Below are 14183 nucleotides of genomic sequence, written 5' to 3' on the forward strand. Positions count from 1 at the left end.
ATAGGACTAAGTTGATACTTGATTTTCCTCTTCTATCTTTTAGCATTATATCATAAATATCTCTGTCATTCAAAAAAATCTTCAGCTGCCACGGCACTTTATGGAGGGCGATAAAATGAGACTCTGTCTCTACAAAAAAAATAAAATAAAATAAAAATAGTAAAAAAAAAAAATCTTCAGCTGGAGGCAGTGACACCTGTAATACCAGCACTTGGGAGGCCGAGGTGGGTAGCTTGCTTGTGCTCACAGGTTTAAAACCAGCCTAAGCCAGAGCGAGACCTCGTCTCTCGAAATAGCTGGGCGTTGTGGCGGGTGCCTGTAGTCCCAGCTACTTGGGGGGCTGAGGCAAGAGAATCACTTAAGCACAAGAGTTTGAGGTTGCTGTGAGCTATGATGCCACAGCACTCTACTGAGGGTGACAAAGTGAGACTATCTCAAAAAAAAAGAAACTTCAAAAATTTTGGCTGGCTGCCAGGGTTCCACTAGCAGCGTTGTTCAGGTTTTTCAGCGTTGTTCAGGTTGAACCCCATCTGAAAGCGGTTCTCCTGTCATCCTCTTGGAGTTCACTTCTCACTGGCATCCGTGGTCCTATGGACTGGTCTTTCCTGGGTCCACCCTCCTCCTCTTGTTTTGTGACTCTCCTCCCTACAGATTCCTCCCTCTGCTGGAGCTCACCAGTGGGTCTCTCCTGCTCTCATTTTATCCTTTCTCCTTGAGTGACCTCAGGCGTCCTGGAGGCTTTGGTGATAACTTAATACAATGGTGATTCACACTTTTCAATTTCTACCCCAACCCCCCCAGACCTGTCCATCTGGGGCCCTGGCCCTTCCCCTGGGAGTCCCGAGGCAGCTCCAAGCCCACCGTCTGAAATAAACTCAAACATGTCCCCCAAGCCTGGTCCTCGTCCAGGATCAGCCAGCCCGGGGATGGCACTGTCTCCATCCTGTTCTCAGGCCAGAAACCCATGAGTCAACCTCAACATTTTATTTCCACCACCCTGTCTCACCAATCTTTGGCCAATCTATCAAGTATTACCTCCTAGTTTGCTCTCAAATTCATCCCCACTGCACTCCAACCCAACAACCAGGGCCAGCACAGATGGCTGTGCACTCTGCAAATGCCACAACCCAGGCTGTTATTACCTCTTGAGGGTTCTATGAAGATACTTCCCAACATATCTCCTTCCTTTTTTGGCCTCTCCAAGCCCTTTTCCAACCTGCAGCTAAAACGATCATCTTAAATGCAGATCTAATCGTGTTGTTTCTTTGCATGATTGCCCTTAGGGGCTGACCTGGCCTTCCCCCCTGAGTCATCACCCAATTATGTTCCCAGGCGTCCCTGTGTGGCCTGGTCCTCTCCTTCACCTCTGCATCATCCTCAGTTCCAGCCACTGTGGGCTCCACATAGCCACTGAGTGGGCCACACCGGCCCCCTGTTCTTCCTCTCCACCCACCTTTGTGACTGGAAGGTTCTTCCTTCAGGTGCCAGTACAGTCCGTATCCACCTTCTCCCGAAGGTCACGCCAACATCTCCAGCTAGGCAACCTTTCAATTACACACTCACATCAAGACCGTCTCTCTCCTTTGTGGCACCTGCCATCACGGTGTGTTTGATGCATAACATTTATCTCTGTGGATTTCCATCTTGGATGAATGTCTGTCAGCATCATATGTTAGGAATTACGTCCCTCTCTATTTTTTTATTTGTAAATAAATCCCCAATAACTAGAACAAAGTCAGTGTTCAATAAACAGTTGTTGAATGACTAAATTTATTTAAACAATATGGTGTAACATAATAATTACTCCATTCTTTCAAGAAATATTAAGTGCCTACTGAATTTTTTTACTAAGGTCTCCAGTGTTTGCTATTATTAAATGCTTTAATAAATATCTTTAAACATAAAACTATTTTTTTCTTTCCATCACTTAACCCAAGGTTAAAGATAAAGGCTCTTGGTATATATTGCCAAGCTGCTTTCAAAATACCTATGTTCTACCTTAATACAATAATTTTCTGAAAATTTTGCCACTTGGATGAAAAAGTATTAATTTACATTTCCTTGGTGAAAGTGAATAGTTCATAGTTTATAGCCATATACATATAACATTTTATTTATGTCCTGTGTCCTCTGTTCATTTATCCAGTCAAGTTTTAACATTTTTAAAATTCAACTCTATGAGCTTTTTCTTTTTTAAATTTCAGATTAATATGAGGGTATAAACAATTAGATTACAATGTTTGCATTTGTTAGGTAAAGTCCCTGTTGTAGTTGTGTCCCACACCCAGGAGGTGTGCCATGTACCCTCACATTGTGCCCATTAGGTGGGAGCTCACCCATCCCCCTCCCTCCTCCTCTCTCCCCGCTCCCTCCTTCTCCCTCACCCCAACTTGAATTGAGTTTTTCTCTTGTGTGGGCATGTATTAGCTCATCTACTGGTTTTGTATTAGTATTGTGTACATCGGATACTTGGTTTTCCATTCTGGTGATACTTTTCTAAAGATAATGTTCTCCAACTCTATCCAGGTTAATACAAAAGATGTAAAGTCTCTATCTTTTTATGGCTGAATAGTACTTCATCGTAGACATAAACCACAACTTGTTAATCCATTCACGGGTTAATGGGCACTTGGGTTGATTCTGCATCTTGGTGATTATAAATGGAGCTGTGACAAACAATCTAGTGCAAATGTCCTTATGATAAAATAACTTTTTTTCTTCTGGGTAGATACATAGTAATGGGATTGCAGGATCACATGGAAGGTCTATTTTGAGTTCTTTGAAGATTCTCCATACTTCTTTCCAAAGAGGCTGTATTAGTTTGCAGTCCCACCAACAGTGTAAGAATGTTCCCTTCTCTCCATTTGTTAAGGATTTGTCTATCACGTCATATGAACTATTTTTTTCCAATTTTTGCCTTTTTAACATATGTGACATTTCTCACCAAAACTTCCCTCCGAGCATTTTGTTTCACTTGATTCCTCCTGGTATTAAAGGACTAAATAATTTTTTTCTTCCAAACCCCCATTGATTTAAGATGCTCTCCTAAAGCTTTATAAGCATTCAGATTTCCCTCTTGCTTTTTTCCTTTTTAAAAATAGGTACACTGAGATATATATCACAACCATAAAATCCACCCATTTAAAGTATATCGTTTAGGAGTTTTTAGTGTTTTCAGTGTTATGCAAACATTCCATTGTCCCACAGTCATATCTGATTTTAGTTATTTCCATCTTCCATTTTTTTTCTTGGTGAGTCAGCTAAAGACTTTGCAAATTTTGTTGATCTTTCAAAGAACCAACTTATGGTTTCACTGATTCTTCTCTATTGTTTTCTTTCCTCTATTTTATTTATTTCCTCTCTAACATTTATCAACAAAATTAGGCAGTCTGTGGAACTGAGCCTCTCACCTGTGGAGTCTACAAGAACTCAAGTTCACGTGAGAAATAAGCTGAACTGTAGGACACCCAGCTGGTGTCAGAGAATTGGTCTGTGTGGGGGAAAAACCCACATGTCAGAAGTGAAGTATTGAGAGTGGTTTGAGAGAAAAACAGTTGGTTTTTTCTGTATTTACCAACCCACTGAATGACAGAGAGAAGTGTTTTGATTCTACCTCTTAGAAATAAATACGGTGTCCAGTTTTCAGCTAAATGGATATGTAGATTATATTATCTATGCATTTTACTTCAGCATAGAATAGAAAATGTTGTAAAACAGCTGATAGGTAAGGAGAAGGTGGGTCTGATAGGGATTAGAATGTTAGTACTACAGCCATCTTTAAAATAAGCATTTGTAAGGCCGGGCACGGTGGCTCATGCCTAGAATCTTAGCACTCCGGGAGGCCGAGGTGGGTGAATTGCCTGAGCTCACCGTTCGTTCGAGACTAGCCTGAGCAAGAGTGAGACCTGTCTCTAAAAATATCTGGGCGTTGTGGCGGGCGCCTATAGTCTTAGCTACTTGGGAGGCTAAGGCAAGAGAATCACTTTAGCTCAAGAGTATGAGGTTACCGTGAGCTATGATGCCATAGCACTCTACTGAGGGTAACAAAGTGAGACTCTGTCTCCAAAAAAAAAAAAAAAAAAACTTGAAAAAAACTTTGTGCTAAAAGTCTTATAAAAGGTTCATTTATTAATTCAAATTTTTAGATAAAAGAATTTTAAAATAACTTGGACAACTTAAAATAATTGAAGATTTATGATATTTTCAATTTGAAAACACTTGAATCTTACAGTACAGACTGTGTCAAGCAGCGAGGCCAACAGAGAGAAGGATGATGGAGACCTGCTGTCTGGGGGTAATAAGACGCCTGAGCTTGACCTTCTGAACAAAAGGCAAACCATATTCCTTGTTCCCAAGTGTGTTCGTGAGACTAATTATGCAATGCCATCATGCGGCCATTCCTCTTACAGAACAGGGCATTTACTCTGCTCCAGCCCACACATTACCTTCGGAGGTGACTTGCCTGGGAATGGGACAAGTTATAATACAGTTTAAGATCCAACCTGATTTCATAAAAGGTTGATAATAAGCAAAAATGGAAAGTAACCCGTGCAGTATTTAAAAATAATTGAGAATTGCGATAAATTACCTTTAGGAGGGGCTATCCTAAGATATAAGAAAGGGATCAAGTTCTGAATCTGAGTGTAAGTGGACACACTTAGCTCAAGGTAGTACAATTCAATGTAAGTGGCCTGTCCACAAAAAGCTAAGGGCCCAGAAAGTCCACAGAGCCCAGATATTTATTTCTTTTATAACAGTCTCATGAATAGCATTCTAGCAAGGCTTACTGAGTATAACACAAAACTACCAGTTATATTCTTAGAATAACTGTGTTATTCTCCCCCCCACACCACCCCCAAAAACCGTACAATTTTCCTCTCAGAAGGAAATTCAGGACACAACCTGGGTTCTGAAAAGAAATGTTGGGGCTTTGTCCCAAGCATTCCGAGTGTAGATGCCATCTCTGTATCCCCATGTGCCTTACAGTCAGTCTCCTTTACATGAAATGTAATCTGTGTAATTTGTCTCTGGAACAAATGTGGTACTATTGAAGAACCTTCTGAGGCCATCTGGGTTTTGTCCTTTAGTTTCCTGAAGACAGATAATCTCAACATCCAGAAATATCCTTTGATCTGTTCTTTCTCTGATATCTTGTGTCCTTGGGATCAAAGCCTCTTTCCTTGGCACCAAATAATGCCCAGGGAGGAGTTTTGGCCATATAATCCTTTGTGCTGAAAGTTTTTGATCCACTGCTATCTTCATATTCCTGGATGAGTTCCTGGAAGCGGTTATAATTGATCCACGTCCACCATTCTCCATCAATCTTAAACTGGAAAGAAAAGAAGTTGTCAAGTCAGTTAAAAACATCCATAGGAAAAATATAAAATAATTATTCTAAAAAAAAAAAAAAAAAAAAATCACAAATTAGCCTGATCTTTCCTCCCTATCACGTTAAAGAAAACTCTTTCATGTTCCAGATGCGGTTTCCTATCAAGGCCATATATACTACAGTCAACGTTGTCCCCTGGGGCTGCTGCCTTGCTGGACCTGGAAGACAAGTCAAGTTCATTTTGCACATACCAGAGGGTTAAACGTTTTGATGTTACCATGTGTTAATGGTCAAGCTAATTCTCATTCCTGCTATTGCTGCTTTTTATCTGTTGCAAATTTTGATGGCTATGTTAGCAGCACCTGGTGGAATCCTTTTCATTACTGAACGTTGTTTGAGTTATTAGTGGGGCTTTAATCAATGACTTCTAATTCTGAACTGCTAACTAAATGACTCAAAGTAGCCACTATAGCCTAACACGGATACAATATCTCATTAGTGGAAAGTTTCGTTAAGAATTTCAATTCAATAAAAGACAATAATCCAATTTGTACTCTCTTAAGAAAACTGCTTCTCAAAAGTCACTGTGGAATAATGACCTGGAATGAAGAAAACAGAAATAAAGTTGAGGAGGCTCTGAAGGAAATACTAATTGAACTATGAAGGCTTTTAAAACATCTGTTTGGCATTCATTTGTGTAAATGTGTTAGCTAATATTTTGATAGCTGACTTATAAACAGACAAGTGCTTTTGTTATGTTGCTGTCTAAAATAAAACCCAATTATCTCTATGAACCAAGTTAAATAACAATTTCCTGTTCTGGCTGAAAAAAATATTGAAAATATATTGGTTCCTGGGTTTAGAATATTATAATATGCTGAAATTAAATGACATCTAATTTTTTTACTGAATAGCTAAGAGATGTGTAGGGAGGGAAACGCCAAATAAATGGCAAAGTTTAATTAGTCTATCTATGAATTATGAGTTTTCTTTTAACTAGACCATTCTTGGAAGTGGTGCCATAAGGGCTCTATGAACTCTACAACCCAAAATGTAAAATTTATTTCTTGCTATCTTGCCCTATCCTTGAAGTGTTTCCTATTTCTGTGGAAGAAATCACTGTTATTCTCAGGTGCTGAACCTCAAAATTGCAGAATCAAAGGCAACCTCCCTTTCCCCAGACCCTTACATCCAAAAGCTGGGCGGGTTCTCCCTGAGTTGCCTTCCTGCTGCATGGCCCTAGCACAAGCCCTTACTCGGGGACTCGGCAACAGTCTTCCAACTGGTTGGTCTTCTGACTCCAGTTTTCACTCCTCCCAACTTCTATAGCCTGCCTGAGATGATGCCAGCAGCAAAGAGATTCCCATTATCTAGAACAGAAGGTCTAAATATCCACTCTGCACTGGAGCTCTGCTTCAGCTGTCCCCTTTCTTGTGACTCCCACGCTGTGCCCTCTGTCTAATTAATGCTGATGCTCAGGTCTCCTTCATCCTTTGCTCTGAGAAGTCTTCCCAAATCCTTTTAGACTGCGGCAGTTCCCCTGCCACAGGGCCTCACTGTGCTGACCTGTCCCACAGCCACGCACTGTGGTGGCCTCTGCAGATGCACCCCACCCCCATTCCACCTAGACTGCTGGCTTTCTGAACAGATGAGACTTAACAACTTACACTGTCTCTTAGGACAGGCAAGGTCCTAGCCCCTTCTTTCTTACCTCTTAACAAAGTTAGAAAACCATACGATGAATCAAAAATTCTACCTATTCTACCGACATCTTGAGACATGATGAGAATTTGCTGGCTCCACAGACTAGAGTGGACCATTCCATAGTGTGTTCACGACAGAAGGCACAAATGTACTTGGCGGGACCTGGGGTGACTTCCTAACTGGTACAGGAGCAGACTTGGCATTAACATGTATGTCATTAAAAAGAGGCCGAGAAAGATGCCATTTATTCATTCTTCCTCTCAACATTTACGGAGTGCCAACTATGAAATTGGCCCAGTCACAGACATTTATAAAATGATTATAATATGTGTATGTACATGCTATGTACAGCAAGTGAGATTATACCTCTCCGGAGAGAAAGAATGACAAGTTGCCCCCCCCCACCTCAGCCCTGTTGTACAGTCTTCTTGGGGTGCCCTGCTTTGCCTGCTGAGAGACATAGATGAACATATTCTCTTCTTCCTGATGTTTTTCCCTTTTGATGTTTAGATCACTAGATCTGAACTTGGACCCCTCAGGTCTATAATTCCTTCTCCCTCAAACTCTAACAGTAATGATTTGCTATGGACATTCTAAGAGGGCCTAAAGAATTAGTTTGGACCAGAGCTGTAGACTTAAATTTTTTTAGCCAAAAGCTACAGAAAGAAATACATTTTATATCTCAATTTAGTACATGTACAACACACACATATTCGTGTGCTGTAAACACAACTTGCAAGACTATATAGGCAGTGCATTTCATTTAAGCAAATTGCTGGCTGCAACCCTTTAAATGGATTTCCTAACTCCTGATGCAATTAAAGGAAACTTCTACACTAGAAGACCCGATCTCTTCTGACTCTAAAACTCCACTCTGGTTTCAAATAGAAGAAATCAGATGCACAGATGTGGCAAGTGTAAGCTGAAATCTGCCCGCAGACCACTCTGATTCCTAATATTTAAGACAACAAGCTGGAGGACCAAAGATGTAGCTGTAGCAGAAAGCGGGCTGCTACAACTAAATACCACAGACTGAGCAGCTTAGACAATAGATATTTATCTTCTCACAGTTCTGGAGGCTAGAATCCAAGATCAAAGTTTTGGCAATTTATTTTTTATTTTTTGAGACAGAGTCTCATTATATCACCCTCGGTAGAGGGCTGTGGCATCACACATCCCACAGCAACCTCAAACTCTCGGGCTTAAGTAATTCTCTTGCTTCAGCCTCCCAAGTAGGTGGGACTACAGGCGCCTGCCACAACGCCTGGCTATTTATTGTTGTTTAGCAGGCCCAGGCCAAGTTCAAACCCACCTGCCTCGGTGTATGGTGGCTGGTGCCATAACCACTGAGTGACGGGCGCCAAGCTGCAATTTAGTTTCTGGCGATGGCCCTCTCCCTGGCTTCTTGCTGTGCCCCACATAGCCTTTACTTGGAGGGCATGTGGAAGTTATGATAGCTAGTAGGTGAGTTCTCTGACATCCCATATAAAAACACTAACCCTATCAAATCTGACTCCCTTCCTTATGCCCTCATTTGCCCTTAAATAGTTCATTAGAAACCCCATCAGATACAATCCTACCTCGACATATGAATTTGGGGGAACACAAACACCTAGTCCATAATAGTCAGTTGCTCTGAGATTAACATTGAGCCATCAGACCCAAAAGACAAGACTGAATGTATATATGCCCCCCTCAGTTGGAGACTAAGCATACTGAATAATTTAAGACAGGTCAAAAAAAATCAAACTGTTCATAATAAAGGCAGAAGCTAAAAGGGCAAAATTTGGTATGACTGACACACTTGTAGTGCTGAAAGGCAGCTGCCTCAGCAGAGGAATGAAACCCTAAATCATATAATCTGAGGTTAAGTATCCTGAGATACGAGGTCATCCTGTTTCAAGAATTCCTCAAATCCAACAGTAAGGGAAGAAAATCTACCAAATTACAAACAAACTCAAAAGGTCAAAAAAGATCTCAAACACACACCATAAACACAGTAACTTGCAGCCCTGACTAAGCAAGGCCGGAGGAGCCAGGACAGGCTCCCACTATCTGTGAAAATCAAACTGCTGCACAAAGGCCTTCTGCTCGCTGTGTTCTCGTGTTGCACGAAACAGAATAATGACAACATAGGTTCTTTATTACAGTTAATTTTTTTTTTAAGATGCTTGCTGGGCATAGGGGCTCATGCTTATAATCCCAGCATTTTGGGAGGCCAAGTTGAAAGGATTGCATGAGGCCAGGAGTTTGAGACTAGCCTGCGCAACATGGCAAGACCCCTCGTCTTTTCAAAAAATTAATTTAAAGAACTATCCAGGCATGGTGGCGCATGCCTGTAGTCCTATCTACTGAGGCGGCTGAGCCAGGAGAATCACTTGAGCTCAGGAGTTGGAGGCTGCAGTGAGCTGTGATCCAGTTTGGATGATACAGAAAGACACTGTCTCTTTAAATTAAAAAAAAAAAATGGGGTGGCGCCTGTGGCTCAAGGAGTAGGGCGCCAGTCCCATATGCCGGTGGTGGCGGGTTCAAACCCAGCCTTGGCCAAAAACCACAAAACAAAAAAAAAAAAGGCAGATTAAACACATGCATTTAATTTTACTTCCTCTTGAAAACGCATTAAAATGACAAAAGAACGCATTTTTAAAAGATGTATAATGAGATCAGGCTCAGCACCCATAGTAGTGTATGGCCCCATCCACATACACTGAGGGTGGCGGGTTCGAACCCAGCCTGGCAAGCTAAACAACAATGACAACTGAAAAAAATAAAAATAAATAAACAGATCAGGAGAGAACACCATCAAAATTTCTGCAAATTGGTTTAGCAGACCTAAGAGAACTGAATCCTGAGCTAGCAAATAGAGAAATCCAAGATTCAACACAATTTATGCTTCAGATTTCCTCAAAGCCTCAGAAATTGCAGTCACCCCCCAGAAATGGGGATTGAAGAGGTTCCAAACCTACTCCAACTAAAAAATCCAAACACAGGTTCACATTCTATTAAGAAATGGTTAACCGGGTGGCGCCTGTGGCTCAATGAGTAGGGCGCCGGCCCCATATGCCGAGGGTGGCGGGTTCAAACCCAGCCCCGGCCAAACTGCAACAAAAAAATAGCCGGGCGTTGTGGCGGGCGCCTGTAGTCCCAGCGGTACAGTGAGACCCTGTCTCTACAAAAAAAAAAAGAAATGGTTAACCAGGCCATGCACGGTGGCTCACGCCTATAATCCTAGCACTCTGGGAGACAGAGGTGAGTGGACTGCCTGGGTTCGAGACCAGCCTGAGCAAGAGTGAGACCCCGTCTCTAAAAATAGCCAGGTGTTGTGGCAGGTGCCTATAGTCTCGGCTACTTGGGAGGCTGAGGCAAGAGAATCACTTCAGCCCAGCTTTGAGGTTGCTGTGCCAAGGCACTCTACTGAGGGCAACAAAGTGAGACTTTGTCTAAATAAACAAATAAATAAATAGTTAGAATCTCAAGTTCTTGATCCCTTGAACATAAACACAGCAAAGCCCCTGCCCACCTCACGTCCCAACAGAAGACTGGAGGTTTATTCTCAGAAGACAATATAAGGGAGGATCCACGGTCTAGGGCAGTGGTTCTCAACCTGTGGGTTACGACACAGGAACTGTATTAAAGGGCCGCGGCATCAGGAAGGTTGAGAACCACTGGTCTAGGGGATACAGGTACAGCTGAGGACAGGGCTACCACACTGAAAATATTCCCCTTTCTGCTTCTACACCACCAAATGGCCATGCAAGCTGTGGAAAACGAAAAAAAACCCTCTGATCAGCACAAGAGGACAGACTGGGAGACACTGAGTTTTCCTAAGGAAATGATCCAGTTAGATCAATCCAAGATAGCCAAGTTCACACCCTTAGTAGTCCCAAATTGCTCTTTCAAGTATGAGCAGATAAACCATGACCATTAGGCAGCTGAGAAAAACTTCTAACATTAAAGAGATAAGAAAAATCACAACAAAAAAAAAGAATAATATAATAAACTAGGCCTGCACAGGTAGAAAATGGCAAAAAAAAAACAAATAAACAAAAAAAAAAACTCAACTGAACTAAAACAACAGAGAAATGAAAAAAGAAACTGTGTTCATTTAAAAATATGCTATAAAAAGCAACATTCGAAAAATTTAAAAGAGGCCAGGCATAGTGGCTCATGCCTGTAATCCTAACACTTTGAGAGACTGAGGTAGGAGGATTGCTTGAGCCCAAAAGTTCAAGACCAGCCTTGGCAAGAGTGAGATCCCGTCTCTATAAACAATAGAAAAATTAGCCAGGCATACACCTGTAGTCCTAGCTATTCAGGAGGCTCAGGTAAGAGGATCTCTTAAACCCAGGAGTTTGTGATTACAGTGAACTAAGATGATGCTGCTGCACTCTAGCCCAGGTGACAGAGTGAGACCTGCCACACACATTCAAAAAAAAAAAAGAAAGAAAAAAATCAAGAGACTTTAGATTGTAAAAATATGGGAGCATAAACAAAGAATTCATGAGAAAGCTAAGAAAATAAAATTAAGAACCTAGAACATACAGTAAAAAAGAGAGATAGAAAATAGTAAAGAAAAGAAAAATTAAAGGACTAGTCCAAGAGACTGAATTTAAAAAATTTTTGTTCTAGAAAGAAAGCAGAAAAAAGAACACTAATTAAAAAATTACCCATGTTATTTTCATTTTTGCAATCTTAAGGGCTTTTACATGATTTTTTATTTTTTTAGAGACAGAGTTTCACTTTGTCACCCTCAGTAGAGTGCTGTGGTATCACGGCTCATAGCAACCTCCAGCTCTTGGGCTGAGGCAATTCTCTTGCTTCAGCCTCCTAAGTAGCTAGGACTATAGGCACCCGCCATAATGCCCGGCTATTTTTTTGTTGCAGTTTGGCTGGGGCTGGGTTTGAACCCGCCACCCTCGGTATATGGGGCCGGCGCCCTACTCACTGAGCCACAGGCGCCACCCAGGGATCTTACATGATCTTAATATCTACTCTTACTTTCTAGATGAGTCTTCCAAACAAATAGTCCAGAGAGGACAAACCAAACAGTTGGGAAGGTACTGAATAAAGGAAGGATAAGGAGCTGCCAGACCTTCTCATAACTCAAAATTATAAATTTTGTTCTTGCCTATAGTAGCAACAACTGTGTTGTTTGCTGTCTGGGGAAGAGGAGTCAGAGATCACCCAGTGGTGTCCCACCTACATGCCACAGGCCACATGTGGATTATTTGAAGACTGTTTTGCTTATCTGATTTGACTAAATTGCTTCATCAGATACTGCAAAAATTATGCATGGACCTTTTGTTTGCTCACTGGCTGTCATTAGTTTTTGTGTATTTAATGTATTGCCCAAGACAACCCTTCTTTCATTTGTATAGCAGAGAGGAAAAAAGGCTGGACACCCCTGAAACTTCAGAGTCCACCTAATGGCTCGCAACGATGGAAAGCCAAGGAGTGTTGTCAGCCTTTTCTGAGTTTACTGGTGATAAGTAGGGGGCACACAGCGACAGCTGCCTGTGGAATCATTCTTAAGATAAAACTACAACAATAAGATTAAGTTCTAGATATATCTGAGACAATTAAAAAAAATTTTAGCGGGAAACTCATTTTCTGAAGTTTCCATCTTAACTTCCACTTTTATTAGAGGGGAGCTAACTCCTCTGAGCAGGGTAACCAAAGGGCCAATTTTCTGTGATATTTCTCTAAAAGCAAATGCTGCTGGGAACAAGCAAGCCTGTGAAAAGGGTGAACTTCGCATGTACACAGAAGGCAAAACCTTTAGTCAGTACGTTTTGTTGAGAGAACACTGTACGAAATCTAACTGGAGGCATAATTCCCCTCATATTCCAAGATGGGAGGGCGAAGGGAAGTCAAGGCTCTTCTTATCTCCCCATGTGGATTACATGTTTTATATCCGAGAAGGAGGCCTCTGTGATCACTGTCTCATCATCTACAGGATCCTAAATTTGGCAAAAAGTCTGAGTTGATGACCTGGAAGATCAAGGAGATTGGTGCTGGGTGAAATGCGACAGGACAATCTACATACTATTTCCAAAGGATGCTTCTCTTTCCCTAACCTTGCCTGTCAATGTAGTTGTTCAAAGTGGGCTTTGAATTGGAAACATTTGGGACTGAATTCTAGCTGTGCCCTATTTGCCCTTGGATAACACTTTTTTTTGCCTCAGTTTCCTCCTTTGGAATATGAGAAAAAATAGTATCTACAATTCAAGAGGTTTTTGTAAAGATTAAATGAGTTAATGCATGAATAGTGCTTCTCACAGTAGCCTTCGCAACTGTTACTGGTTGTTGAGTTAATCAGCAGACTTCAAAATGAAGGAAAGATATCAGACATTTCATCAGGATGAAAGATGCTAGAAGATAATGAAAAAATTATGCTGGAAGGCAGCAGAGTAGTATCTTCAAAGTGTAAGAGGAAATACTTCAATTTGGATTCTTCTACTCTAATGATCTACCATTCAAGAGTGAAAGTGAAATAAAATTGTTTTGGAAAAGAGAACAAAGACTAAGCTTACCACTCAGTTCAGTAAGAAGAAAACCGTATCTAGCAAGAATAACTGGATGCAAGAAACAAAGACGAACCAAGAAGTGGTATTGATATGGCTACCCCTAAACGACCATTAGAAAGGAAGCATTGCCAGTAAATCACCTAACATAAAAACGCCAGTGACACAGGGTGCTGGCACCCACTGCTTGCTTCTTGTTTGGCCACCCGTGGTTTAACTTTTTTTTTTAAGAGCTTGTTTTGCAGAACTGGAAGAGTACTGAAAAAAACAGAGAAGGGTATATACCCCTTAGAATCTGCCAGACCACATTCTGAGAAATCAGATAAAACTAGCCCAACAGAAAACAACTGCTCTGGAAAACAATTGCCTTGTGTTATCATTTTGCAACAACTGTTGATCTGCTCTCTAGCACCCCAATAAAAGTCCAAGCCATATGTCCTTGTCAGTTCTTTCTTCCTCGCAAGCCTTGCCCTTTCCTCCCTTAGAAAGTAAAACTCCTTGTGTCAAAACCTATCTTAACCTTTGAGTTGAGAATTCTTTTTTTTTCTTTTTTTTGTCAGGCATTTTTTTTTTTTTTTTTTATTGTTGGGGATTCATTGAGGGTACAATAAGCCAGGTTACACTGA

The 14183-nt window shown here is 41.2% G+C and overlaps 1 protein-coding gene across 3 annotated transcripts in view; it reads right to left on the bottom strand.

The window, feature by feature from the left end:
- Positions 1-4721: 4721 nt before the first annotated feature.
- Positions 4722-14183, bottom strand: part of LOC128561396 (S-adenosyl-L-methionine-dependent tRNA 4-demethylwyosine synthase TYW1) — a 197139-nt gene continuing 187677 nt past the window's right edge. For all 3 annotated transcript variants that reach the window (XM_053555541.1, XM_053555539.1, XM_053555543.1), the window contains one exon: positions 4722-5329. In XM_053555541.1, the coding sequence (XP_053411516.1) occupies positions 5108-5329 (222 nt within the window). In that variant the 3' untranslated portion in view covers positions 4722-5107. The remainder of the gene's footprint in view (positions 5330-14183) is intronic.

The sequence above is a fragment of the Nycticebus coucang genome, chromosome 12 (genome assembly GCF_027406575.1).
Source record: "Nycticebus coucang isolate mNycCou1 chromosome 12, mNycCou1.pri, whole genome shotgun sequence".
Classification (NCBI taxonomy): domain Eukaryota; kingdom Metazoa; phylum Chordata; class Mammalia; order Primates; family Lorisidae; genus Nycticebus; species Nycticebus coucang.